The 27,350-nt window shown below is 32.3% G+C and overlaps 1 protein-coding gene across 3 annotated transcripts in view; it reads right to left on the bottom strand.

The window, feature by feature from the left end:
- The window catches only part of ADGRB3 (adhesion G protein-coupled receptor B3), a 734,436-nt gene that overhangs the window by 444,920 nt on the left and 262,166 nt on the right, over window positions 1-27,350 (bottom strand). For 2 of the 3 annotated variants that reach the window (XM_008013603.3, XM_073006121.1), the window contains exons 2-4: window positions 13,728-13,838; window positions 7,629-7,790; window positions 300-464 (exon numbers count right to left, since the gene is read on the bottom strand). In XM_008013603.3, coding sequence (XP_008011794.2) covers window positions 300-464; window positions 7,629-7,790; window positions 13,728-13,838 — 438 coding nt within the window. Of the gene's footprint in view, window positions 1-299; window positions 465-7,628; window positions 7,791-13,727; window positions 13,839-27,350 lie in introns of those variants that run through there. The other variant, XM_008013605.3, reaches the window with a different exon arrangement.

Below are 27,350 nucleotides of genomic sequence, written 5' to 3'. Positions count from 1 at the left end.
CTCGTGATTTTCCCAGAAGGAAAAAGCAAGTGCGGATAAAAATCTTGGTGGAAAACATTAATATACACATTTGTAGAAATATAATAAAGATTAATGTTGATTGACACTAAAGGACATATTCTATACCACTACATATGATAGAATCAAGAAAAGTACCCAGTTTTAGGCAAGATACAATGAAAAGGACACATTTTCCAATGTGACTGAATGAAGGTTGTACTCTTAATATTTCTTGTGTACAATAGGAATTTTATAAAAAGCACATAATGCAAAGATAACCAAATGCAGAATAGGCTCACCTGGGCAAAGAGCAATATTACAAGGCTTATGATGTGTTTCAGGTCCTTCACACGGCCTTCCTCCATACTGAGGAGGTGTGCATGACCTTGTTCTTGTTCTTTGGCCTCGACCACATGTAAATGAACATAAACTCCATGGTGACCATTCCTCCCATACTCCGTGTACTGTAATAAAGCAAAGAAGCTTCAACAACAAAAGCAGAGAAGTAAAATCAAAGATTATTTTCTTTATAATTAAAAACAAAACTCATTAAATAGACAAATATGAAGATATTTTAAAACACAGTTGAGATAACATTCTTGTCATAAAATATAATTATTAATTTAAAAATTCATTAAAATAATGAAAAATTGCATGTGCTTTTTTCTGCATTTTAACAGTTATTCATGTCATAAATTTTAAACCATTCCTTATATTTAATGGAAATACACCTCTCTCCCTCATGGTAAAACAGTCACAAATTATTTTTAAGTTAAAGTAATATCAGCTAGTAATATAGGAAACTAAATCTCTTATAACAGAGATAATCTCCTAGAGTTAAGTTTTCATTTAGATAGCCAAAGCCCAACATAATTCTCCTAACATTTATAAAATTTTGGGATTAATGATTTTTATTATGTTAGAAAATTTAAAAAAATCTGAAAATTGAGGGTGCATTTAACTTTTAACATCACATTTTAAAAAATATATTTTTTTGCCATTTAAAAATTTGTGTTTAAAGTTACCATATTTTGAATAAAAAGAATTTCAAACAGAGTATCTACTCACATAAAATATTCCTCTTATCCCTGTTTCAAAATGAATGGAAAATACGATAATCTCTTTTTAATGACCATGAAACCAAACCAGAAGATGCTTTTTCTCCTCTAACAACTTGATAGAACTGGAAATCTACCTAATTTATATAAATTTCTAAAGAAAATAATTATGCTTAACATAAATATGAATATATCAATTCTTCAAACATACTACTACAAGGAATTCACAATTGATCTTAAATAACATAATTTGTGTTCTTTCATAATAACCACTGTGAATAAATATTGTTATATTTTGCAAAAGACCATCAAGATTCAGTGTTTAGTCCAGGTGTGGTGGCTCATGCATGTAATCCCAGTGCTTTCAGAGGCCAAGGTGGGCAGATCACCTGAGGTTAGGAGTTCGCGGCCAGCCTGGCCAACATAGTGAAACCCCGTCTCTACTAAAACTACAAAAATTAGCTGGACATGGTGTTGTGTGCCTGTAGTCCCAGCTACTCAGGAGGCTGAGGCAGGAGAATCACTTGAACCTGGAAGGCAGAGGTTGCAGTGAACTGAGATCAGGCCACTGCACTCCAGCCTGGGCAACACAGTGAGACTCCATCTTCCAAAAAAAAAAAAGAAAAAAGATTCAGTGTTTGATCCCTTCCCTGCATGGTAAAATCACCACTCTCATCCTAATTCTTAATACTTGAGACAATATGTTATAGCACCCTAATAGACAATATCAATAAAAAGGCACGAGAAAAAAATGTGCTTTTTGTTCAAAAGCTCTTTTCTTGATGTTGAACCTCTAATCTTGCTATACTCTTAGAAGTTCAAGAGGCCAGATGTTTGATATGACACCCACAGATATGATTAAGGGGGGTAGAAATTTATAGAGGAAAATGACCCCCCCATTTTTTTCTTTAACATTGGTAAGGGTAAGCACAGGCCCATAAAAAGTGGCAGAGGAAATATGTGAGTAAATATAATATATCTAGAATCTCCTTCATATGTATGCTTACCAAGTTGTTACTTTAGAAACATGTATAGGATACCTTAATTGTGAGATATCTCTTCCCCTTCTATTGGTGTTATTTATTTGCCTAAATTGGTTGTGATAGGATGTTTAAACATTGAAAAAACAGCCATAGAAATATCCAATGTAAAGCTCTTTAATATTCTGAGAACCTTGTTGGGAAATATAGTTTTAAAATAATATGTAGGAAAAAAAAAAGAGAGTGAGAAAAAATAAGATGTTTTACTTTTTCCAATAAAATTTTGGGAAAACCAAAGCCAATTTATATCCATTGAGATAAAAAAGTTAAGTCTATATCTAGCTCTAATAAAACTACATATATATAAGATGTATATACTACCTATATATATAAATATTAATATATGTATATATGATCAATTATGGCAAAATAGTTTAAAAGTAATTACATTAATGTATTTTGGTATATTAAATGAATATTTTTATAAACTATTACATTTATTTCCAATTATCAATATTTCTCCTAAAACAACCTTTTCTCCTCCTACTTTAAAAAACTTTTCTCCTCCTATTTTAAAAACCTTTTCTCTTCCTATTTTCTCCTCCTATATAAAAAGTTAATGATGCTATATAAAATTCATATTGCTGCTTCTGTTCATTTTTTTTTCTGTCAAATCATACTGTTCTATATGCATTGCACAATCCCAGAGAAAAAGGAAGGTGCTAAATTGGCATATTTTCCTCCATGAATCTCAAAAAATGTTGATTAACCTTGATGGCTTAAATTATGAAACTGGAATCTTCAGAAAATTAATGTTACTTAATACTTTCTAACAGTCTTTATGGCTACATGGTAAAATTTCATGACTCATTCACATCATTTTTAAAAAGTTTTTTTTTTCATTTGAAAAGGATACAAATCATTAATGTTATTTTAGATACTATTGAGTTAGTAGAAAATTACAGCACATACTGTATTATGTTTATAGATGCTATTCATAAGATTAATGTTAAAGATTAGACATTTTTATTTTAACGGCAAATTGTTATTTTTTTATTTTGCAGTAAAACATGAGAATCTGTAAATGATCTAGTTCATTTAAAATGATCCTAATAAAACAAATATATTTAAATGAAATTCATTCATTTTTACAGTTTTCCTCCTTAGCTTAGGCACTAGCTATATTATGATGTCTCTTTTTGTGATAATTAGAGATGAAATGAAGAACATGCAATACCTGAAATATATTACAACCATATTTTGAAATAAACATATATGCATTTTCTTATGATTTAGATTGAGCTGTACATAAAATAAATGAAAGGTTTTATTTTATTCTATTTTATTTATTTTATTTTGAGACAGAGTCTCACTCTGTCACCCAGGCTGGAGTACAGTGGCACAATGTCAGCTCACTGCAACCTCTGCCTCCCAGGTTCAAGTGATTTTCGTGCCTCAGCCTCCTGAGTAGCTGCTATTACAGGCGAGCACCACTGTGTCTGGCTAATTTTTGTATTTTTAGTGGAGACAGCGTTTCACCATGTTAGCCAGGCTGGTCTCGACCTCAGGTGATCCGCCTGCCTCGGCCTCCCAAAGTGCTGGGATTACAGGCGTGAGCCACCACGTCTGGCCAGGTTTTATCTTTTAAGAAATAAATGAATATAAGAACTGTAACATTTACAAAAAATAAAATTCAAAAGCATTCATTAGCCTGCAGAAACTTCTTCTACAGGATTAAAACACATAGAGAGTACACCAGTGGCTCTCAGCCAGTGGCAATTTTGCTTCCCATGTGACATTCGGCAATGGCTAGAGACATAGTTTGTTGTCACAACTTGGGGGAAAGTGGGGGGCTACTGGCATCTAGTGAGTAAAGGCCAGGTATGCTGTTAAACATTTAAAAATACACAGGATGGACTCCCCCCAACCAAGACTTACTGGGGTCAAAATGTCAGTAGTAATGAAGTTGAGAAGCCCTGGAATAAACCATAAAATTGTAATTCAACTAGGGCAATAAATTGTGCTGTTGAATGTAGAGCTCTATTTTTATCAATTTACTTTCTGTTTATGTCCATTGTTTTTTACTTTGAGTAATAAAGACTTTTGAAGAGAGTACAATGTCAAAGTAAAAATTCTGCTAAAGGTCAAATATCTTAGGATCCATATTGAAGTAACATATTGCATAATTTAACTAAGGCAGACTTCTGAAATTTGAATATGGGTGAATGATCAATAATTTATAACACTATTGATTCGCTTTTTATAGTACAAATAAATATAACCTCTAATTCTATAATTCCACACGTTTTGTGGAAAGTGACTTTAATATTCAATTTGTTCATTTATTGTGCCATTTTCATTAATTAAATGCCAAATACATTTGAGTGTCCAAAGTGTGACAAATCAGTTACTGATTTCTGAGTTAATTTTCTTTTTGGGAATTTATTATTTTAGGAAGATATTTCTACTGTTTGAAACATTAAATTTTAAAAATTTACTTTTTATCACGATTTTCAGGATCTATTAGACTGCAAAGTAAGTACATATTTACCAGCACAACAAATAATAAAACATTTCGGCACAAAATATTTCATAACAGATATCACAACCAGATGAAAAAGATTCCAGTTTCTTATAGTGGGGAACTTATTCTGTATTTCTAGTTTGCTAAATTGTCCTTTATGCTTGGAAAATTAAAAATAAATCAACAAAACTGTTTTCATTTTCTTTACTTCAACATTCTGAACTAAAACAATGATTAAAAGATAAACTTGTTGTCAATGGTACTATTTAATCAAATTTAGAAAGAAAAAGACTTCATGCATATAAATGTGAAGAGGAGCTAGTAATTGGTATGTCGTTCTATAAGTGTAAGGGTAAAAGGGTTTTTGAGGAATTTATGCCTAGTGTTCCATTATTGGAACACAGCATCTGGGAGTTATTTATATTCTACTGCTCAAGGTCGTCACCAAGATCTGATTTTTCAAATTCAAAAAATTGCAACCTCAGGCATAAATGGGGAAGACAAACTTTAAATTAAAAATCTTTAAATTATGGAATATTAGATAGCCTTCTGGACATCAGACACAGTGAAAAAGTGGGTTTGGCAGTTCTGTGTGGGAGGAGCGCTCTGATCCCACCACAGATGTTCTCTGTGAAGGCGTTAATAAGTAGTCTCTGGTAGAAGGATGGCAACTTGCATATGTCATCCTTATGAATGTGCATAACTAGTGGCTGGGAAGTAGGCTGTGAATGGAAAATTTGAGAACACTTTCCAATCCACTCAGACTCACATTTGAAAATCCATTTGCCATAATACTATCCTTGTGTGTTGAAAGCATCTTGGCTATTCAAACACATGCTGATTAGATAAATTTATATTTCAAGTACAGCATAATTCTTTATTGACATTTTTCTCATTATCAAGGACAGAAAACTTGATCCTGGATCTCCTTAAGTCAATACTGTAAGTAGGGAACAGCTTTTAAGTATTCTTCCCAGAAAACCCACTCTACCCACACCCAAATGAAAATAAGTATCTACCCTTGTGGGATGAAGATTTCATTTCTAAAACATGTTGGTCAAATGATATATAATCACAGTTAGATAGGAGGAAGAAATTCAAGAGATCTATTATACCGCATGGTGACTATGGTTAATGACTATATATTGTATTCTTAAAAAATGTAAAGAGAGTGGATGTTAAATGCTCTCAGCATAAAAATAATAACTATACGTAGTAAGACACTTGTTAGTTAGATTTAACCAGTTCACAACATTTGATATATATATATATAAAATGTATATGTCATATACAACATGACCTCAAAATATCATGTTGTACAAGATAAAAACATACATGTTACCTGTCAGTTTAAAAAATAAAATAAAATAAAATCCCCAGATCCTTACTTCTACTTGTTTTCTTTGTGTTGTCGAATGTACCTAGAATCTGTCTGCTCTATGAACCCTGTTTTTAATCATGGTTTTCATCTTCTTCCCCCTCACAAACTCCTTAAACATTTTTTCTTATGAATCTTTTTAGTTTTTACTTCATGTTTTTTTCTTGCTCTAGTTTAATTCCCACTGAGCCTCACTGATTTTTCTTGTTCTTAGTGGCAATTATTGCTCTTTTCCAGTTAATTCTGCCTTTCTTTCATCATAGGTTTCAGTTCTCTGCCCTGCTTAACTTTTAATTCTACCTTCATCTACTGCTTTGTTACCTCCCAATTCTATTCTAAAGGGATCGCCCACCTCATTGCATCATTCCTCCATCTTGTGCCCACCACTTTCTTTACCTTTTATTTCCTCCACACTGTCCTTTTTTTATGATGATAAAAAGCACATAATGTAAAATTTACCATCTAACCAATTTTTAGTCTACAACTTAGTAGTATTACCTATATTCATAATGTGAAACAGATATTCAGACTTTTTCATTTTGCAAATCTGAAACTCTACAACCATTAACAACTCTCTCAGACTGTCTTTTAATGGATCCCCTTTGCATATTCTGCTGGAAAACTGACATTATTCCTGCCCTTACTCCATGCCACCCACTCTCTACTCTTGCTTTTAGCAACTGTGGAGTCAGCCATCTCTAGAAATGGAACTTAATGAGAAACTTCTAAGCACAAGCTAGCAGATGAAAGGCTGCTGCAGTATAAGTCATTTTCTTTACACCTGTCCCCTTTTGGAGGTCCCTGGAAAGGCTGTGAATGCAAGTCCAGTGTCAACTGTAGCTGTCAGTATGTTTATAGTCATTCATCCACCACATAAATGGTTAGACAAAAAGATAAATCTGGAGATTCGTAACATCATGTGCTTTGAACTTTAGGAAACAAAGTCCAGAGTCCTATTGTTACTTATTTTTACATGAAAGTCAGTGGTCTGGGAGGGAGAAATGTCTATAATATGCATGTGTGCATCAACTGAAGAACAAAATTGTGAGGTAACATGGAAAATCTGACACTAAGTGGGCATGCTATTGTTAATGCTTCATTTAACATTAAAGATCTCTCTCTCTCCCCCTCTCTGTCTCTCTTTTCATTAAGTTTCATTTAAGTTTACAAAGCAGTGGATACCTCTGATGACGAAAGTTACTTGAATGAAATAAAATAACAAAAAGTTATTTGGTCAGGGACACTCTTTTCTTTGATAGGGTCAGATAAGTGATATAAAAACTGCTGACTGTCTGACAGACTATGTCAACCACTGCCTTAAGACATGAATATACATCATATTTTTAGTATGTAGGCAGATTACATTTTTCCTCAAGAATTCAATTGAACATTTTCACCATCTAAAACACAGAAAAGATATTTGAACCTTAAATACTCTTAGAAGTAGATACACAGATTAGAAACTGATATTTGCAGTGAAGAGGGGACTCATTTACCTAATTTTGTGACTGGTTTAAAAGCAGAAATAATCACACACATCTTAAAATATTACAGTTGAATAATAATTACACTTATCCACTCCAATCAAAATGCCTATACCCATTTCATATGAAAATAACAAATCGTTCCAAATGCGTAGCATGACACAATTCAATCACATCCACAGTTGTAGTTGCTGCTAACACTACCTGGACAGAGGGCAGTGTTATTGCAAACCCTTGATTCTCTTAATGGGCCGCTGCAGTGTGTCCCGTAAGGTGATACACAAGTTCTGGTTCGCACCTGCGACCCTTGACCACAAGTAACTGAACATGTGCTCCACTGGGACCACTCTTCCACACCAGATTCACCTGCGTGCAAGACAACAAATAAACATGAAATACTGTCTTAAATATTCATCTAGTAAGCATTATACCAAACTGACATTATGACATGCAAGAATAATTTAAATGTAAAAATATGACCAGACATCAAAAGGTACATGAAAACATTTCAGAGAAAAATGAAGTTTAAAGAGGCATGCCTATAATGCTGATGCAAACACCAACTTTTGCCATAACCTTATTAGCAAAATACTCTTCACAAATTACACTGTACCATGGACACTATGAAGGAACTAATCAGCATTTTTCAATATGACTAATTGTTGAAGTGATTCTCTTCAAATTAATCTAAGACTTTGTATTTTGATGGAAAAGGAAGCAAAATATATTTCTAAGCTTATTCTATGGCTTTGGTGAGCAAAAATATATTGAGGTGTTCCTCCTTAGTCCTTTATTGCGTAACACCCTTTCTAATGCTAGATGATGTGGAAACCTGGGAGCTTGGACACTTCTAATTTATATTGTATTGAGCACTGACATTTATAGTTTATTACTAGTGCAATTTCTACTTTTTCATACTATGATAGCTATTTATTTTGTGGTAATTTATTTAAATCCTTCTGCTAACAATTTCACCTATGATCTAGAGTAGTGATTTTTTAACTCAAAATAAAGACATATTTGTTGATAATTTTCATTAATTTGATATGGAACTAAAATTTATTTAAAATGGAGCTCTAAAAAGCCAATGAATATCTAAATTCATTAATTTTCTTGGCGTTAGCATCTCAATGAAACTATGTCGAATTGCTATTATTATGTCCCAAGGAGACTCAAAAGTCAAACATTTCTATGACCAACAAAATAGGCTTCTAATTCTACCATGGCATCATGTTCAGGATGAATTTTTAAAATTGATTTGAAAATTTGCAGTCGTTTTTCTCCAGATTCACACTGGATTATTTAGCTGCTGGCAGTTAACTACTTAAGTTAACAATTTAGTCATTGAAAAGTTTGTAGGTGAAATGTTTCTCAAAACTTTGTATTACTGATTAGTAGATCAAAGGGAAAATTAATAAAATTTAATGTTTCTGTTTATAATTTGCCTTTGGAATAGAATTCAAAGGGTAGAATATGATCATGTATTTGTCCATCGTTTTCTAGAGAGTTAGTAAATGACTTGAAAATTATTTGCAGGGCTACTCAAGGCAGCTGGTCCACAGACTAGTACTCTAGGAAAGAAGGAGTTTGGGCCAGAATGTAATTCAACACACAGGTTTTCTCAGTGAGAAGTTTGTTCTAAAAATAAAACGTCAGCTGAAATAAAACCTGTGCTTGAGGAAGTAGTTGGTTTTACATTCTGATATAAACTGCTTATTCCTTTGAGAGACATAATGGTCAGTTTGTGGACAAACACTCTTCTACTAACCACACTTTGAGTAGTACCATTATGACGCATTTGCTCTTATATTGTTCTGCATCATGCACCCAGAGGCATAGATGACCATCTGCTTATAACTGGACATATATTGTAAGGGCACAGACAATGGTAACTGGGATGACAGATTACATCAAATGGGACTGCTTTTCAGTGTTGTGATCAGTGTGAATTGAAAATACTGTATAGATAATCCTTCATCATTTCAGAATTTTTTTCTTCACAAATTTATATATTGCTAATTTCATAAAAATGTCCTTGGATGACTATCTGAGTAACAGTTAAAGCCATGCTTCATAATTTGTTCTTTTACATTAAAGAATACTCTATCAAGATTGAAAATCATTATTCTATAAACCAAATAGAAGGATAATAGTTAAAAAAATCCACATATATGAATATATGTGCATATAAATTTAGCAATATAAAATTTAAGCTGAAGTTAGGAAAAATATAATCTACTTTTTAAAATGATGTTCCAAACTGTGATGAGATTAAGTGAGGTATAAATATTATGGTTGCATGTTATTAATTAAAAGAAAATTATGAACAATGTGGATTCTATAAGTGAAATGATAAAGGTTATGAATAAAATTAGTTCTATTTTACCACAAAAGCAGCCTTTTTCCTCTTGCATTGTCATAATGACAGAAAAACATAATTTAACTAAACTTAGCAGTGAATCCAGATCAAGTCCTATATTTAAATTACTTTTGTACAAGTATTTAAACATTTGGGTTGCTTCTGAATGTATGATACTGCAATGATGCTGAACAGGCTAAGCAGTGGTGCCTGGATCATGAAAGTTTGATAATGAATGCTCAGAATTGGCCTCATCACTCTTCCTCTTTCTTCATTGATCAAAAATAAAGTAAATAAATAAATAAATAAAACATATTGGCTTTCAGATTTTGAATTAAATTTTTGCCAGTGAAATAGTGGCCTACCTATCAAAAAATCTTGTTATAACTCAAATCCTATAGTTTCAATGACATTTCCACTAAATACTTCTTTTTTCCATGCTACCCCTTCCTTATTTATAAAAGTATGAGGAACATTCTAGGCAAGAACATTAGGCCATTGTGAGAACAGCTAATATACATTATAAGAAAGATGTTAAAAATATTTAATGACATTAAAATAGTAAAGTATAAGACAAAGTATACTGTTTTTAATATATGGGTCTTTGGAGATAGTATGAACTAAAAGCTCTTTAGCCTAGCATGAAACACAAAAGGAAACTGGAAAAGCATTGCAATTAAAGTCAGAAGACCTGTGATTGATGGAAATCTACTGAATAATAGCTCTGTGACCTTGAGAAAGTCATTTTAGTTCTTTGAATGTCTTTGATAAAATGAATATTATATTTACTTCAAAATCTGGGAAGATTGAGTGAGATAATGTGTGAGAATGCATTTTAAATTATTAACAAAATATTAATATAAACTTTTGCTAGTATCTTAAAGTCATGAAATTAGAAGTGTACTTTTAATTGTATTTATTTATTTATTTATTTACTTATTGAGACGAAGTCTCACTCTATAGCCCAGGCTGAAGTGCAATGGTGTGATCTCGGCTCACCGCAACCTCTGCCTCCTGGGTTCAAGAGATTCTCCTGCCTTAGCCTCCCGAGTAGTTGAGATCACAGGTGTGCACCATCATGTCTGGCTAATGTTTTGTATTTTTAGTAGAGACAGGGTTTCACCATGTTGATCAGGCTGATCTTGAAGTCCCAACTTCAGGTGAACCACCCACCTTGGCCTCACAAAGTGCTAGGATGGCAGGCATGAGTCACCACGCCCAGTCTAATTTTATTTTTTTTTAATTTTAGATAACATGTTACATAGTCCAAATTTAGGCTATTTTCCTCACTGTAATAAAAGACTACTTTTGTAAACATGTTTATAAATTAATTGATGACTGTGATACTTAAGCATAAGCAAATGTAACTAGGATATCTCAAGTCATCTTATTGGCATTTAATTTAGATGTCTATATTAAATACATGTATTTTTATGATATCATTGTATTTTATACTCCTTAACGATAAATAAAGATTGCATGATAGGCTATTACAGCATCATCATTTATGTTCAAACTATGCTACTTTATCAAACGTTACTCTTTTTAAAACCTGTTACACTCACTTTATCACTCTATAGAAAGATTGCTTTTAATTACAATCTTTTACTGATCATATTGATTGAAGAGGCCAGGTTACTCATTTGGAGAAGTAATTCTTAAATATTAAAGTGTGATAACTTTTGCTTTTTTCTCTATGATTAATATGAAAATATATTGTCTTTTGTTATTGTTTAAATTTATGTTTTTGCCTTATTCTTTGTTCTCAAATTACTGTTAACAAATTTTATACTATTTATATGCAACAGTCTTTTTTTGGCTTAAAGACAAATACAGGGAAATATTTTATAAGTAAAGTTGAATTTTTATAAAATTTCATTGTGTGACACTTACCTGCATTTATTCACACTACCTTAACACCTAAAGAAAGTATAATTTAGGAAAATATTTAAGGAAAACCTTCTTCTCTTTTTCATATTATAATTGTCTTCTGTTAAATTATAAATTTTTAAAATTACTTAAAATAATGTAGTTTCCCAGTTTTACATCAGAACTGAAATAGTTTAATTTTAAAGTCTTATACATGTCTTTATGTTTGTCTATACTATATTTGGTTAAAATAAAATAATAAATATTCATTACTCATCATTTTGAAATGAGTAATTCCTTACTAGGAAAACACAATGTTCCTTGAAATTTGAATTTACCAAAAGGGTATTGGCTGAAAATTGTGAACTGAACTAGGTCACAGACAAATAAAAAAAATTGTACAAAACCTTTTGGCCAAATTGCATAATATTCATGCATAAACTAATCATGTTACGCTATTGGAAATGTAAAACTATCATTTTCCATTTCACTTCCTATTGGCTCCAGTTTTTAGGAACTTCAGTAAACCAGTGTCTGCCATGTCTTTTGCACAAATAAAATACACCTTTTTTAATCTTGCAGAAATGCCCCCACGAGATGGTGCTGACAAAGATGAGTAGTCAGCCCATGCCCGTGTGCCTTGACTTAATGTCTCTAATCTCTGCTCAGTGGTTGAAACTTTTTGCTCCCTATAAAGAAGAGAAATACATTTAGAAATTTGGAAATTTGCCTAAACCTGTTAATACACTTTTAGACTTGTTCAAACAAATAGTAAAAATGAAAATCAATTTTTCTTAAACAAGAAGGTACACAAAAAGGGATCCAGATAAGCAAGTTTCTACATTTCTGTATTTGGTTGCAATATATATCTCAAAAAAACTAAAAGTGAATCTTTGTAGAATTTATTTTAAACTTCCTGTTCTGAAAATTTGACCTCCTTACAACTAATGTATCAAAATCTTCTACTCACCCATTATTGAGAGCAAAACTCTTTAACAATATTTGCATTTTTATATTGCAGATTCAGATCTAGTGTTCTAAAAAATATTATCCTAAGAATATGTGAACTGAAGGAAATATCCATTTCTTGGGGGAATTTCATCACTGTCAATCTAAATGTCATGTCAGGAAATTGGTCATGTACTTGAAACTTCTGTATTAATGGCAAAACATCGAGACGTATACAGTTTTTTAAGACATAGATAAAACTGTTAGCTTTCAATTTCCCAAAATAAAGGTAACAATTGAAAATTTACAAAACAAAGTTTAAACACTTTTTCTTTTAAGGATGTACTACATGCAATGTACTCAGATGGAATTAGATCGTTTATTATGATAAGAAAAAATATGAATACATATATTAGTTCAAATTCTGTAACTAAATAATAGGCATAAATTATACATATTCCAAATATTTACAGATATATTTGGAGAGAGGTTTTAAAAGTAATCTAATTAATTTAGAATTAATCATTTTATAAAATAGAAAGTCATTTTAGTTGATATTTAATTAGTTGGAATGTGCTACAGCTTACTTAACACTGTCAACTTGTTATTATTTAGCTTATATAACACAACTCTTTTCAAATAAAAATTATTAAAATTTTAAAAAGTTTATATTTTCTGTGATTTTAACAATAATTAATACTTATAAGTAGGACCACACTTGAAAAAATTCAATGTATTCAATATTATTAAAATAAATTTGTCTAAAGTTTCATTTAAAGTTATAATTTTTGAAAGTCTTATGTCAATCAATTATTGAAGAAATAACTTTGCTGTCTTTCTTTAAACATTTAATGATACATTTTAAGTAGTTAATTAGCATAAATGCTACTATGCAAATCCTAAATGTCCCATACTGAAAGCAAAATAATTCTTACATAATTTTTGTGCACTTTTCAATTCACAGCTACTTGATTTATGGACTTTAACTGGTGACAAAAAAAAAAAAAATGGCTCAAAAAAAATATCAGCTCCAAAAACTGACACATGTGCAGCAAAAGGTTATGGAAACATGCAGTGGCTTCATTAAATTAACAACAATAAATATACAAATGTAACTAACGTATTACCAGTTTGTGCCATAAATTTAGCAGCATCAGCTTGTTCCTGAGGGACCCTTTTTTCATGAACAGATCGAGGTCGCTGACTTTTAATTGTATGATCTCCCATCATTCCAAATTCTAAAGACAGAATAAAGGTATATGAAAGCTTGTGTGTAGACATTTCTCAGAAATTACATTACTGTCTCATGCAATATGTTCCTACACATACCTAGAAGATAATTATTAAATTCACAGTTCTAAACTTGCTAGGCTAATCTGCTTGGAATATCTCAAAACTCAAGTCAGAAAACCTATAAACATGAACAAGATTTCAAAAAACAATAACAACAGTCAATAAAATGACACATCAGATTTTTAGTCAACTTAACAGAGATACTGTACTCTTTTCTGATAATGTTTTGAAGCAATACATAAGAAAAAATACAACCACAGTGTTAACTGTTGTTTTTTTAGACAAAGAATCCTGACTTGGTAGCATCTGCTTCTTTGCTCAACAATGATCACCCCCAGAAGTTTGTCAGCAGTTTCCTTGTTACTAGATTACTCAGTCCTGTAACTTAACTTTTCTAAGGTAAACCCAGTCACTTAACAGACTACTTTTTTTTTTTTTTTCCATCCAAAGATGAGGTTGCCCTTGGTGTCTTCAAAGGCTCATGGAATATAGTGGCCTTGGTCATTCTCATTATTCCCTTCCCTGCCCCAATAAATTCCTCCCCCTTTTTCTAATCACATGTAAAGGAATAGTTTCTATTTTAAAGTTATATTTATAAAATTTATTGTTTCCAGCCTTCTGTTATTTGATTATTTGATAGCAGAACTTTCAAGAAAGGCAGAAAAAAAATTATCTGGGAGTAACTCAGGAACAAATGGAAGAAAGAAAAAAAATAATTGAGTAAAAGAACAGCTTCTATGTAGCATACTTTTAAAAATTCATAGTCTTAGAATTCTGCAAGAGATCTGTGCTTATTGAACTGTGACTGAAAAGTGGTTCTACTAAAATCAGAGCCTAATGTATGGAATAGTTGTTGGTTCTGTCTCATAGGAGTTTAGATAGGGGAAGGGAATACTGAGGGGCAAGAAATTGTGCTGCTATCTTTTACATCAAGAAAATTACTAGGCCCTTAAGACCAGGTGTCTTAAACATGACAAAGATGACTGGGTGAAATGTGTTCCACTGACACTGCAGATAGTGTAATTAAGCAGTGTATTTTGTAAGCAGTAATTCTGCCAATTCTTATATGTAAGGAGAAAAGACTAGCATACATTTTCATCTGTCCTAGCAAATCCTCACATAAAAATTAAACCATGGCACCTGACTGATGTGTCATAAAATTTTTTACAGATAATCTACTCAAAAGAACATCCCCTGAGAAATCTGAGAAATCTAAATGTGTGTTTGTTTTTGTCAGGTGAGAAAATATCCAAAGCAGAAAATATAAAAGAATAGCTTCTATTTAATATATTTTTAAAAATTCATTTGCTTAGATTTCGGCAATATCCTACACTGTAGCTATTTCTACTTATCAATAATAAAATGTCAGTGGGTTTGACCTTGTAAAATCCATCACTATTTTCCATTACTGTTAACATCCTTTCATTCCATTCATTTATGTGTGCTGTAAGTGGTGCCTAAACCATGTTTTGCCAGGCCATAAGATGTATCTAATCACTCATTTAATGATTTTGGAAATTAATGATTTAGGAAGTTTATATGTAGAATGACTATCCAATATTTTCAAATGTTATATGCAATTAGAATGTTTCTAGATATGAAATAGCACCGGAATTTAGTAGTAATTTTTATCAACAGTATGCTTCACCTTATTTCCTCTTGAATTTGTATTTTAAGTTGTGGGTATGTCTATTGTTTTCAGCATTTATGTCAGAGTATAGGTTTACATAAGTCACCTGGGGGCGCTGATGCTCACACTAAAGTAATTTTGGCACTGAGAGGGCAAAGAATGCTGAAAAGATTATTTCATGCCTACAACTTAATTATGTAGTAAATAACTGTATAACCTGTTCTAGCAGAAGGTAATTCTTCAACTCAGTGGCAGCACGATAACAGGCTGAAATCTCTTTTCTAAGGAAAATGGTTTATTTTTAACAGAGACTATGATTTCAAATTAAGGAGGTCTGAGTATGTCCGTGGGTCTTGGTCTGTCACCCAGGCTGAAGTGCAGTGGTGCAATCATAGCTCACTGTAAACTTGAACGCCTGGGCTCAGGTGATCCTCTCCCTTGCCTCAGCCTCCCAAGTAGCTAGGACAACAAGCACCATCCACCGTGCCTAGCTAATTTTAAAGTATTTGTTATTGTTGTTGTTGTTGTTGTTGCTGTTGTTGTTGGAACAGGGTATCACTATCTTTCCCAGACTGATCTCAAACTCCTGGCCTCAAGGGATCCTCCCACCGCTGCTTCCCAAATTGTTGGGATTATAGGTAGGAGCTACCATGGCCAGCCTTGGGATGATTTTAAAAGTGGCATATTCAATTTTTAACACTTTCTTAAGTTTAAAACAAGTTGAAGTGTTCATTTTTTAAAGAATAGAACAAATTTAAGTAAATCATTTTATATTATCAGTTGGAATGTGATTTACATCTCTTAAAATATGTGTAATATAAATTTAATTTCAATATTCTACAAATTAAATTTCAATATCCTACACCACAGTTATTTCTACTTATCAATAATCAATGTTATATGAATACTAGTGCTGATAGTTTATCATAAGTCACAATATTTGCAATAAGAAATTCTTCAATACTTTATGAACTTGATTACAAACTTATTACATAATCAGAAGTTTGAATTGGAATTGTTGATTATGGTCATCACTATAATGTATCTGAAAAATTATTTTTAAAAAATGAGAATTAATATGAGGTCCTGATATAACTAAATTCCTTATAAGAGAGAAGACATTAAAATTCATTGATTTTTTTTAGATGGGAAAACAACACTATGGTGGTATTTTTTTGAATATTTCACATCTATTGTTCTAGACTTAATTCAAATTTGTAATTGAAATATATAAACTATTGTCTAACCAAGTGTGTTTCTTCTGCCAAAGTTTACGTCCCATGTTTCAAAATAAAAAAATTTCTTTGTTTTAGAGTTGCTATTAACAGTAAGATTTAACAGATAATGTTATAGTTCTCTCCATACCTCACAATGGGGTATTTTTAAAACATTTGTGTTGTGTTTCAAGATAGCATTATCTTCTTCACTTCTACTAAAAATTTAGGCCAATTGGATCATCCAAACTTAGGAAAAACCAATTATTTTTGCTATTATTTTATGTGGTGAAAGTGGGTTGAAGTATACTTTTAGCATAGCAGGCTTTCTGAATAATATAAATTCTTCATGGATGGTTGATTCATATTCAAATGATTCTTAGTTGGCAAAGATAACATATTACATTAGTTACACGAGAAAAAGAACATAACCAAATAAAAAGATGATCTGCTTTGGTGAAAGCAATGAAAAGCAAGTTATGAAATCAAATAAAATAATGTATAGCATAACATTATATATGTACACATGGTACATGGTTTATGAATATACAGGGTTATTTCCTATACCTTTATGTTGATGTTATCAGTGAAGTGGTGGGTAAACAACTATGTTCATGTATAAAACCCAAATGATTAGAGATGACTTTCATGTTTAGGTACATTTTCTCAATCTTTCACTGTGCTTCTTGCTAAAAAGCAATAGGCTCTGGAAGTCACATACAATCAAAGTTACATGAAAGAAAAATTTTGAAAATAATTTCCTTTAGTACAATTTTATGTCATTTCTTCCCCAATCCAGGAATATGTAAGTAGATCATTTAAAAAAATAGACTTAAAATTTGACTTCTGATAGTCAATTATCAGTTATAAAGTTTTTGTCTGGAAATTAAGGGTCATCATATGAAATCAAATTCATTAAAAAGTTAAAACACAAACACATATCAGTTTCTTATTTTACCATGTGTATTTTTAAACATACAGACAAACACATCAATAGATTAGGAGATTAGAGTCATTACTGTAATCTATCTAGCAATGGAAATACTATTTCATATTGTTAGTTATCTTTTGTTTACATGTCCACAGAAGTCATCCTCACCTATGCCATTATTGCTTCTCAACAAACTTTTGGAGTTATGTCCTACTTGCACTGTGTGGTCAAAGTGCACTACTTGTCGTTATGGGATTTGTCAAACCACTGCACCCTTTCTTACATTTTCCTAAACTTAAAACACCTTCATTTCTAGTGATGCCTGCAAGTAAGTCTCTCACCAAGCCCAACTCAAATGGCAGCACCTCCATGAACTGTCTCCTCCTTAACCAAACATAACCTCTGCCTTCCTCAACTTCTATTTTTCCTGACTTTGAATTAAAAATGGACTTTCTTTATAATTATTAGATTGTCTTACTCTTTCTAGCAGATTATAAACTTCTAAGGAAAAGGAAGTATTACTTATGAATTTTAAAACCACTTCTTGCTTTGGAAATAACTGAAGTTCAATATTTATTTATCAAATAAATTTTGCATTAAGAATTGTTTCTCCAAAATGCAAGTTTCTAGACGTCGAGAACCATTTCTTTAACTTGCTTAGTTCAATGGGGAGAAAAATAAAATTTTCTGTGAAGTACTTGAAAATTAGTCATGTATGATTATCATGGTCAAAATTCCTGCTGGCAATAAGGTTATTATCCATAAATATTCAGGTTATTATTAAAAAATTAAAATACTGCTTCATTTAAAAATTAAATGTCGCTGTCCTGAAACAAAGCTTTTTTTAATAAACATTTATTAATTAGTATCTTAGGAACAAAGTCATAAAGATGAATCAGAAATGGTTTCTGATATTCTAAAGCTCATAGTTCAAGGAAATCCATTAAACATGGCCTGATCCTTTGAAATATATAAAACCATTATAATCAAAATATTACTGAGCTACACTTGAGACTCATTTTTTATATCAATTTCTTAAATACTGCAATGTCCTTAACTACAATGACTTGCTAATTTGTCTCCAAAGAGAAAACAAAAATAATCTTTTAATATGTCTCCAAAGAGAAATATAATTAAATCTTTCAAGCCATACAATTGTACATTGGAACTGATATCTCATTTATCACAACCCAACAAGAAAGAATATTAAAATATGATTTGCTGACAGGAGAAAGATTCCATCATCTGACTGGCTCAAGGTATTGTAGGCAAGTAAGTTCTGTTGAGAAGCAACCATATATTTTCTGAAAAATATTATTAGATTTAATGCCTTATAGGCTCATATTTAGGCAGGAATATAAATTATTAAATTTGTTCATTAGAAACAGAACCGGCACAGTGACTTTGAATGAAAATTTTTCCTACACACTGTAGTTGGGAGGTTTTTTTTGTTTTGTTTTTCTTTTTTGAGATGGAGTTTCACTCTTGCTGCCCAGGCTGGAGTGCAATGGCACCATCTTCCCTCACTGCAACCTCCGCCTCCCAAGTTCAAGAGATTCTCCTGCCTCAGCCTCCTGAGTAGCTGGGATTACAGGAATACACCACCAAGCCCGGCTACTTTTGTATTTTTTTTAGTAGAGACGGGGATTTTCCATGTTGGTCAGGCTGGTCTCGAACTCCTGACCTCAGGTGATCCACCTGCTTCGGCCTCCCAAAGTGCTGGGATTACAGGCGTGAGCCACCGCGTCTGGACATAGTTGGGAGATATTTTGATAGTGAAGAGCAACCCAGATTATCAGGATTTTGGTATGTTTCTAATCTCTAAGAGTTTGCCTTGATTTTAATAGTGTTTAAAAATGTTATCAGATTTAAAAATTGTATTCTCATTTAATTATTTTTTTAGTACCTGTATAGCCAAGTGTTCTGTGAAAAGACAGAGCTGATAGAAGACTGGAATTAATATAATAAAAAACATTTCTATAGTATGAACTCAATAAAATTTTTTAAAGATACTTTTACTACTGATTATAAATATACTAATTTCATTTTCCCAAAGAACCATAAAGAATACAATAGATGATGGAAGAAAACTTCCAAAAAATTCAAGAATGACAGTTATATAATAAATTAATAAATATTTGGATATATTTGAATAAAATAAGATTAATCAATATTAAACATATTAGAAATCTGATAGATATATCATTAAAATTTAAGAGATTAACTGATATTCTTTCTTTCTTATTATTTCTTGGTTCCATTCCCAAAGCTAGATATGTAGCTACACGGCCCAAAAATACTATTTCTTACAGAAACAAAACAAAACTTGCTTTTCAAAATACTTCGACAGAAATGATTTTATTGGATAGCTGGGCGTAACTCTGTTAAGCAAATGAGTAACTTTTGGGCACTTCTAAAAACGGATAAAACATGAAATAGTCAAAGGGCACACTGCTAATATGTTTAAAGAAAAGTTAAAAATGTTCAAGAGTGTTCAATGTTGTTACACTATGTAACTTATAACATTTTGTAGAAGTGATTATCAAATATATTTGGTGTATTTATACAATAATGCTGTATTTATGTCACATTATTCCAAGTAAAAACAATGAAATAATTAGATATAATAGATTTTCCTTCGGAACTCCTCAAACATTTGTTTGAAAATTATGTAATGAAATATTTTATGAAAATGTTTTCAGGAAATTCAGAGGATAAACCCTTAAATCATTATTTTTATACTTATTCTGTTTGCCATCCAGGAAATGTTAGTAAGTTGGACACAGTCTTCCATGCAAGAATTCATCAATGTGTGTAATGGTGCAGGAATTATTTGTCATTTCTTATCCATTATGCAATTGTGTGTTAATATCTCATATCTTCCTGAGACAACTACTGAATTCTTATAAATCAGCAGGAATAGTTTGCTTAAAAATATGTTTTATTTGTTGGTGACGAGAAGCACATAAATGACAAATACAATTCTACTTTCAATAGTACTAGCAATTGGATATTTTTTGTTGTTGATTTGTTTCAGACCTTAATATAGCACATTAGCATACCAGTGGCCAAATAAGATGCTTTACTGTAATTGTTAACATTTTTACAGTAGACTAAAACTCTTACAGCATACAATTTTAATAACCTTGTTGCTAATGTGTCTCTTGACAAGATCTTAGAAAGTCAGAAATATAAGAAAGTAAACTGAATTGTCCCTGGATGGTTATTTCTATATTTTCCAAACTAGAACATGGCTTGGTTGCTTTTCTGCCAAGCTTTCTGACCTGCACACTCTGTCTTCAGAGAAGATTTTATAGGGGCTACCAAAAGGATGGACACTTCTCTGGCTTATGTCCAGTATGGTACTTTTAAATTCACCAAAGCTCATTATCATTTATTATAACAGTGTAGTGTAGAATAATTTAACTTAAAACAGTATCACTGTATACATATTTACTGAAATAACTTAAAATATTCCATAAAATAATTTGTACATTATTTTATAGTACTACTATTGGTACATTGTAGGTATATTATTAGTACAAAATAAATGCTACCCTACAATTGAAGGTTAAAGATTAGATTAATGGTTGCTTGACCAAAAAAAAAAAAAAAAAAAAGTGGTAGATGAAATATCTTCTTTTTTCATAAAACACTAGTATTTAGTTAATTCTGGTGCCTCTGTATTGTACTTGAATTACAATCAATTGCGTCGAAAGATTTCAAGGCTTACTTTTTGTACATGGAAGTAAGGGAGAAAGGTTTCTCTGTGTTTCACATAGTTTTACTTGACCTATTATATTTATATAAAAATGTTTTTGTAAAAGAGAATCTAGAAATACCAAAGTAGTTCTGGTCATGTTTTACCATTTATCTACCACTATATTTTAGTTTATTACAAAAAGTTTTAACTTAAAATAGTATCTTTTATACACATTTAAGTGAAAGAAGTATCAAACCTGACTTTCTTAATAAGAATGATTCTTCTAAGACATGTATATAGCATTTATAATTTCTAAAATAACTCTAATGCCATCTTAACTATTCCCTTAACCTTTTAGCTTATTTTTCAGAAATGAACTAAGATACATGGAAAATACTTTTAGTATTTTTCTAGTACATAAAAATTCTTTTAATCAATTAACTACTATTTGAGCTTGTTTTCATCAGTTGTTATTACTACTAAGGCACAAGTGGTATTCTATAGAGAGATCTACAAATAATTAGTATTTTCTTTTTTTTTTTTTTTTTTTTTGAGGCGGAGTCTCGCCCTGTCGCCCAGGCTGGAGTGCAGTGGCCGGATCTCAGCTCACTGCAAGCTCCGCCTCCCGGGTTCACGCCATTCTCCTGCCTCAGCCTCCCGAGTAGCTGGGACTATAGGCGCCCGCCAACTCGCCCGGCTAGTTTTTTTTTTTGTATTTTTTAGTAGAGACGGGGTATAATTAGTATTTTCAAAGGTGTGCTTCACATACTAAAGATAGTTAAGACCATTTTAACTGGGATGAAGGTTAAGGCTCAATGTGGAGGGGTGGAAAAATAAATAAGCAATCAGGAGATGCAGCTCATATTTCAGGGCATCACGTCTTAAATTCCCTGCACCTGTTTCCTCTTCTTGCAAAAGGAGATACTGGGAACATGATCTCTAAGGTCTCCTTATGCTCTAAAATTACATTATTTTCTCAGATCGAAAGTTGATTCATGAACATATAGACTATCTCTCAGCAGACCAAGAGTTGTAAAAGACCTGGCCAAGCTCAATGAACAGGTCTGTACACAGACATACACGAATGTGTGCACATGCACGAGTCTGAGTAACATAAGAGTTGTTTCATTTCCTCAAGACATTTTCTCAAATCATTCAAGGTTGAAGTTATTTTGATCCACTTCTAAGCATTAAATCAAGGTTTACTTTGCACGTGAAATCTCAGATTGCCTAATACTTATTTTAAAAAGTACATCTATGCTGTAGCTAGCATCCACACTGGACAGAATTTTTTTTATAGGAGGGAATTTTATCAAAGGCATCGGGGAATGAATACATTTCACTCATTCAACAAACATTAAATGAGCAACCATCACATTCCACATAGGATTCTCGGCACTGGACATGTAACTGTGAACATAGCAGACAAAAATCTTGTTTTTGATAGAAGAACATTATTATTATTCCTAGTCTGATATATAAGGCTTATGAAATATTGAATGAAAATTAACAAGCCAGCGCTTTAGAAAGGTTATCAGTAGTTATATATACATTTCTCTTATAAATAACTTTTAATTTAGTTTTTCATTCATAGAGTACTTCATATAAAACCAAGCACATATCTCATCTGTATTATTATTCCACAAAATTTGTTTTAAAGGACCATTTAAACTGAAACTGTGGACACAAAAGACATGTCACTATGACACAAACAATATTGTAGTCTTACTGTCTTCTATGTATTATGTTTACAGTTTTCTCTCTTTTTAATTTTAATAGATTTTTTTTGTTATGGGCCAATCAAGTCTCTCTACACCTCAGAAGATAGTATCTGTCCTTTATCATTCTATCCTCCTATTCTTATATTATATATTTTATTATTTTTATTTTTTTATACTGCCCAAGAAGATATAAATGTACTTGAACTACATAACTCCCTTATATTTCTCTATCGCTAGACATGTGTTGTCTTCAGAGATTTTTCTACCTGAAGAGAGTCTCCTAAAGTGGTTCTGCTGTGAGGAATCACAATTTAAATTTTGTTCGATATTGCCACATTCCACATCCCCCGCCGAAGTGTTCAGTGTTTATCCTGACATACTTCAGTGCACGTAGTGTTGGCAGGGCAGACATTAACTCTTCTTCATCTGAATCTATTTGATTTCTTTCAACATACAACATCTCTCTTCATTCTGATTTGTGCTTTTCATGTTTACTCTAATTTTGTCTGATATTAATGCTATTATTCCTGCTTTGTTGATACATTTGTCTGCTACATCTTTTTCTATATTTTATTTTCAGCCCCTTAGTGTCATTTTGCTTCAAGCATGTATCTTTTACATAACATATATAGTTGGATTTTAAAAATCCCATCTGACCCTCTTCCTTTTAATAGGGAATTAAACCCACTCACATTTATTATATTTATTACGATGTTGAACATTTCTCTTCTGTCTTTAGTGTTTGTCTTTACCATGTTTTCTTGCTGTTTATTTTTTGCCCTTTCCTAATTTTTTTTTTGATTGATAGGAATTGCCATTGCTACTTTTTTCTTGAGATATCGTAATTTAATTATTTAAAAGTGTTATACCCTAATTTTTCACATAAAGTGTATTTTTAAAAATCTGTCAATCTCTTTAATTAATCAGCATCTATAGGTTTCTCCAGCCAAGACAATAATTTGGGTCTGCTATCACTTCCCCTTCTTCCTTTATATCCATTTGTCATGTATTTCCAAACCATTACATTCGTACATTGTGCTTTAATAATTATACTTAACCATTAGAGTATTTTTGGTTTCTTCGTTTGTCTTCTTTCTTGGATTCATTTATCATTTTGTTCAACACATTCTTTCACAGAGAATGGGCCAAAGTTGATTTACCTCACCCTGACACGCTTGAAAGTTAGTCTGGCTAGCATTTAGAGTTAAGTTTTTTTTCTCATTAAACTTTGAAGATACTTCTATACTGACTCCTAGTATCCAGTGTTGCCCATAAGTCTTCTTAAAAGAGAACAACTTTTATATCTGGAAGATTTTTAGGACTCTTTTTTTTTTTTTTGGAGACAGAATCTCTGTCGCCCAGGCTGTTGAACAATGGCGCGATCTCGGCTCACTGCAAGCTCCGCCTCCCGGGTTCACGCCATTCTCCCGCCTCAGCCTCCGGAGTAGCTGGGACTACAGGCGCCCGCCACCTTGCCCGGCTAGTTTTTTGTATTGTTAGTAGAGACGGGGTTTCACCGTGTTAGCCAGGCTTGTCTGGAACTCCTGGCCTCAGGTGATCCACCTCCCTCGGCCTCCCAAAGTGCTGGAATTAAAAGCGTGAGCCACCACGCCCGGCCCCCACTTTTTAGGACTTTTATCCTTGCCGTTTTGAAATTGTATCAGTGTGTCTAGATATTCGTGTTTTTCATTTCGCTTACTTGGTACCCTATGTTCCCCTTCAGTATAATGACTGGCTATCTAGCAGAGCACACTGAATGTTTTCCTCCTTAGCTAACTTTCTAATTTGTTTTCTTCCACGTTTGTTTTGGAGGTTCTGAGTTACCGCCAGCTGTACTCTGCTTCCATCTCAACCCCCTCACATTCCAATAATTTTCTCTATGAAAATTGAGCCCATGATTCTTGATTAATAAAGGGTAACTGCAAAATATATCATTTCCCATTTCATTCTCGGAACAATTCTTTCTTGTTGCAGAAACCTCTCAAAAGAATATCCTCTAATTCCTCTCTTCCCACTCACCCAATAATGTCAGATAATCTGACTTCAAACCTCCTTCCTTGAATGAAACTGCTCTCTTGAAAGTCAATTGCCTCTTAAGAACTGTCATGTTCATCATGATTCTTTCAGGATTTGACATTTTCCCGCCCTCCCCATCCCACAAGCGTTCTTGAAATGCTCACCTTCCTTGGCTTTCAAAGCTGACAGGATTTTAATTTTCTTCCTCCTCTTGTCTGCTTTTCTGTCTCTTTCATTGCCTTAGTGACTCTTCACCTCTAAATGTGAGTTTTCCCTTAGGTTCTGCCTCAACATTCTCTTCCCCAGAAATCTCACTCATTCCTACAGTATCAGGTATGGCTTTTAGGCAAATAACTGTCAGCCTCTCACTCCCATTGGCCAATATACATTTTCCAGGCCACCTACATTAAGTGCCTCATAAATATTTTGCTGGCTAACAGCATTTATGAAAACAAATGATCATTTCCCTTAGGAGACCCATTGCTCATTGTACATTTTGCATTTCTTTTTAACAGACACATGGTGCCCAAAATAAATATCTGTTGAATAAATAAATACCAAATTAAAAATAATTTGAGCAGAAATACTGCAGAAAGCTGTCTTAGGCTTATGAAAACATTGTGATAGACCCATTTGGTTATATAAAGATAGGATGCCAGGCTTGAAAATTTATAGGTTATAGAATAGAGATATATTTTACATAATTGCAGAGTAATAATTAAAGTTTACTGAGGCTTCCAGAGAGAAAAGGTGAGGCTCACTGTGGACAACAGAGAAGGGCAGTGAGGCTAAGAAATCTTGGGAGAGGAATAAAAAAAGACATGTCCAGAAAAATGATGGCAAAATGAAACCAGAGGAAAAAAACTTAAAAATTCCTTGTGGAAGGAATTGAAAAAGGAATTATTAATAATAGTGATATTTAGATAGAAATACATACTATGCTGTGGTAAAATATAATCCCTCTCCACTCAATCCAACTTTTATTAAATGCCTACTTAACCTGCATTACAAATACTTAAAAGGAAGGGATTAAAGAAAAGGAAGCTTGGTTTCATGTTGAGGTTGAAAAGGGAGACAGAATAAAGAAAATAGCTCCAGAAGGAAAATGCAAAGCAATTATTGATAATACAGATGAAATAAATGGATGGGTGGACAGGAAGAAATGTATGTAACCCCTGTCTCAAAGAATCTTTAGAAATATTAAGAGGATGTTGAATTTCTAGCTCTAAATTATGTTACAGTTAAGCCAAGTGTGTGTTTAAAAATTTATACTAAATTAAAGATAAGTTCTTGGAAGGCTAGAGAATTTGGGAGCACCTTGATGACAATGCTAGGGTTATAAATTCACATTCCTTTACTTGTGTCTGGGTATTTTATATTGGTAATATCCATTAAACATGGTCCTTTCGGTGATTTTGTACTTTCAGAACCATATGAGTATACTAACATAATCTAGCAAGGAGTCCAGAGTTGTTTGCTCATCATCATACGACTACGCTTCTACAAGGCTGGCGACCAAGTGGCCAAAGATGGGCAAGGGGGTTAGGGATGGCATCTCTTACATGTCAAATTATTCCTATTCCATCTTACAGGTTTTTCTTCCTCCAACATCCCAACCTTTACAGGAGACATTAGCACTAATTATCCAATTATAATGAACTTTTTCATCAAGAAGTAGAAGTCATTACAGTTTTGCTTCTCTGAAGGAAAAATGTTTTCCATTGTGTTGCAGCTTTTAAAAAAAATATTTCACTTGATATTTTTCCATTAATTAAAACCCCTCTATGAATCTGTATATTCTGTATGTTATTATTTCTTTGTCAGAAAATTGTATGAGAGTATATCCTCCTAGCGGGGATACAATTGACTTAAAATAAGTTATGCTAAAATGATTGCACTGGTTATTTGATAACCAAAGTTTAATGAGTCAACATTGTAAGATAGCTATACCAAACCTAAATTTAATTTTGATTGGATTTTTGAAGCATGGAATTAAAAACTTTTGAATTACATATCAATTAATCGTGGTCTTCATTTTTAAGATGCACATTGATAAAGTAAAATATGTGCAAAGAAGGGTGCTCAGAACATTAAAAAGGTGAGAAGGAGAGTGAAGATTATCTGAAAAGAGATTAGTTTAATCTTTATTTTGGAAATAATTTTTGAGTGCCCAATGTATAAGGCACTTTAGAGAATAAAATCCAGTAGGAAAACTAGGACAAATCCAAATAATCAGACTTCG

This window comes from Chlorocebus sabaeus, chromosome 17 (genome assembly GCF_047675955.1).
Source record: "Chlorocebus sabaeus isolate Y175 chromosome 17, mChlSab1.0.hap1, whole genome shotgun sequence".
NCBI lineage: Eukaryota > Metazoa > Chordata > Mammalia > Primates > Cercopithecidae > Chlorocebus > Chlorocebus sabaeus.
The sequence above is the reverse complement of the archived record's forward strand: the minus strand, read 5'-3'. Positions and strand labels throughout refer to the sequence as shown.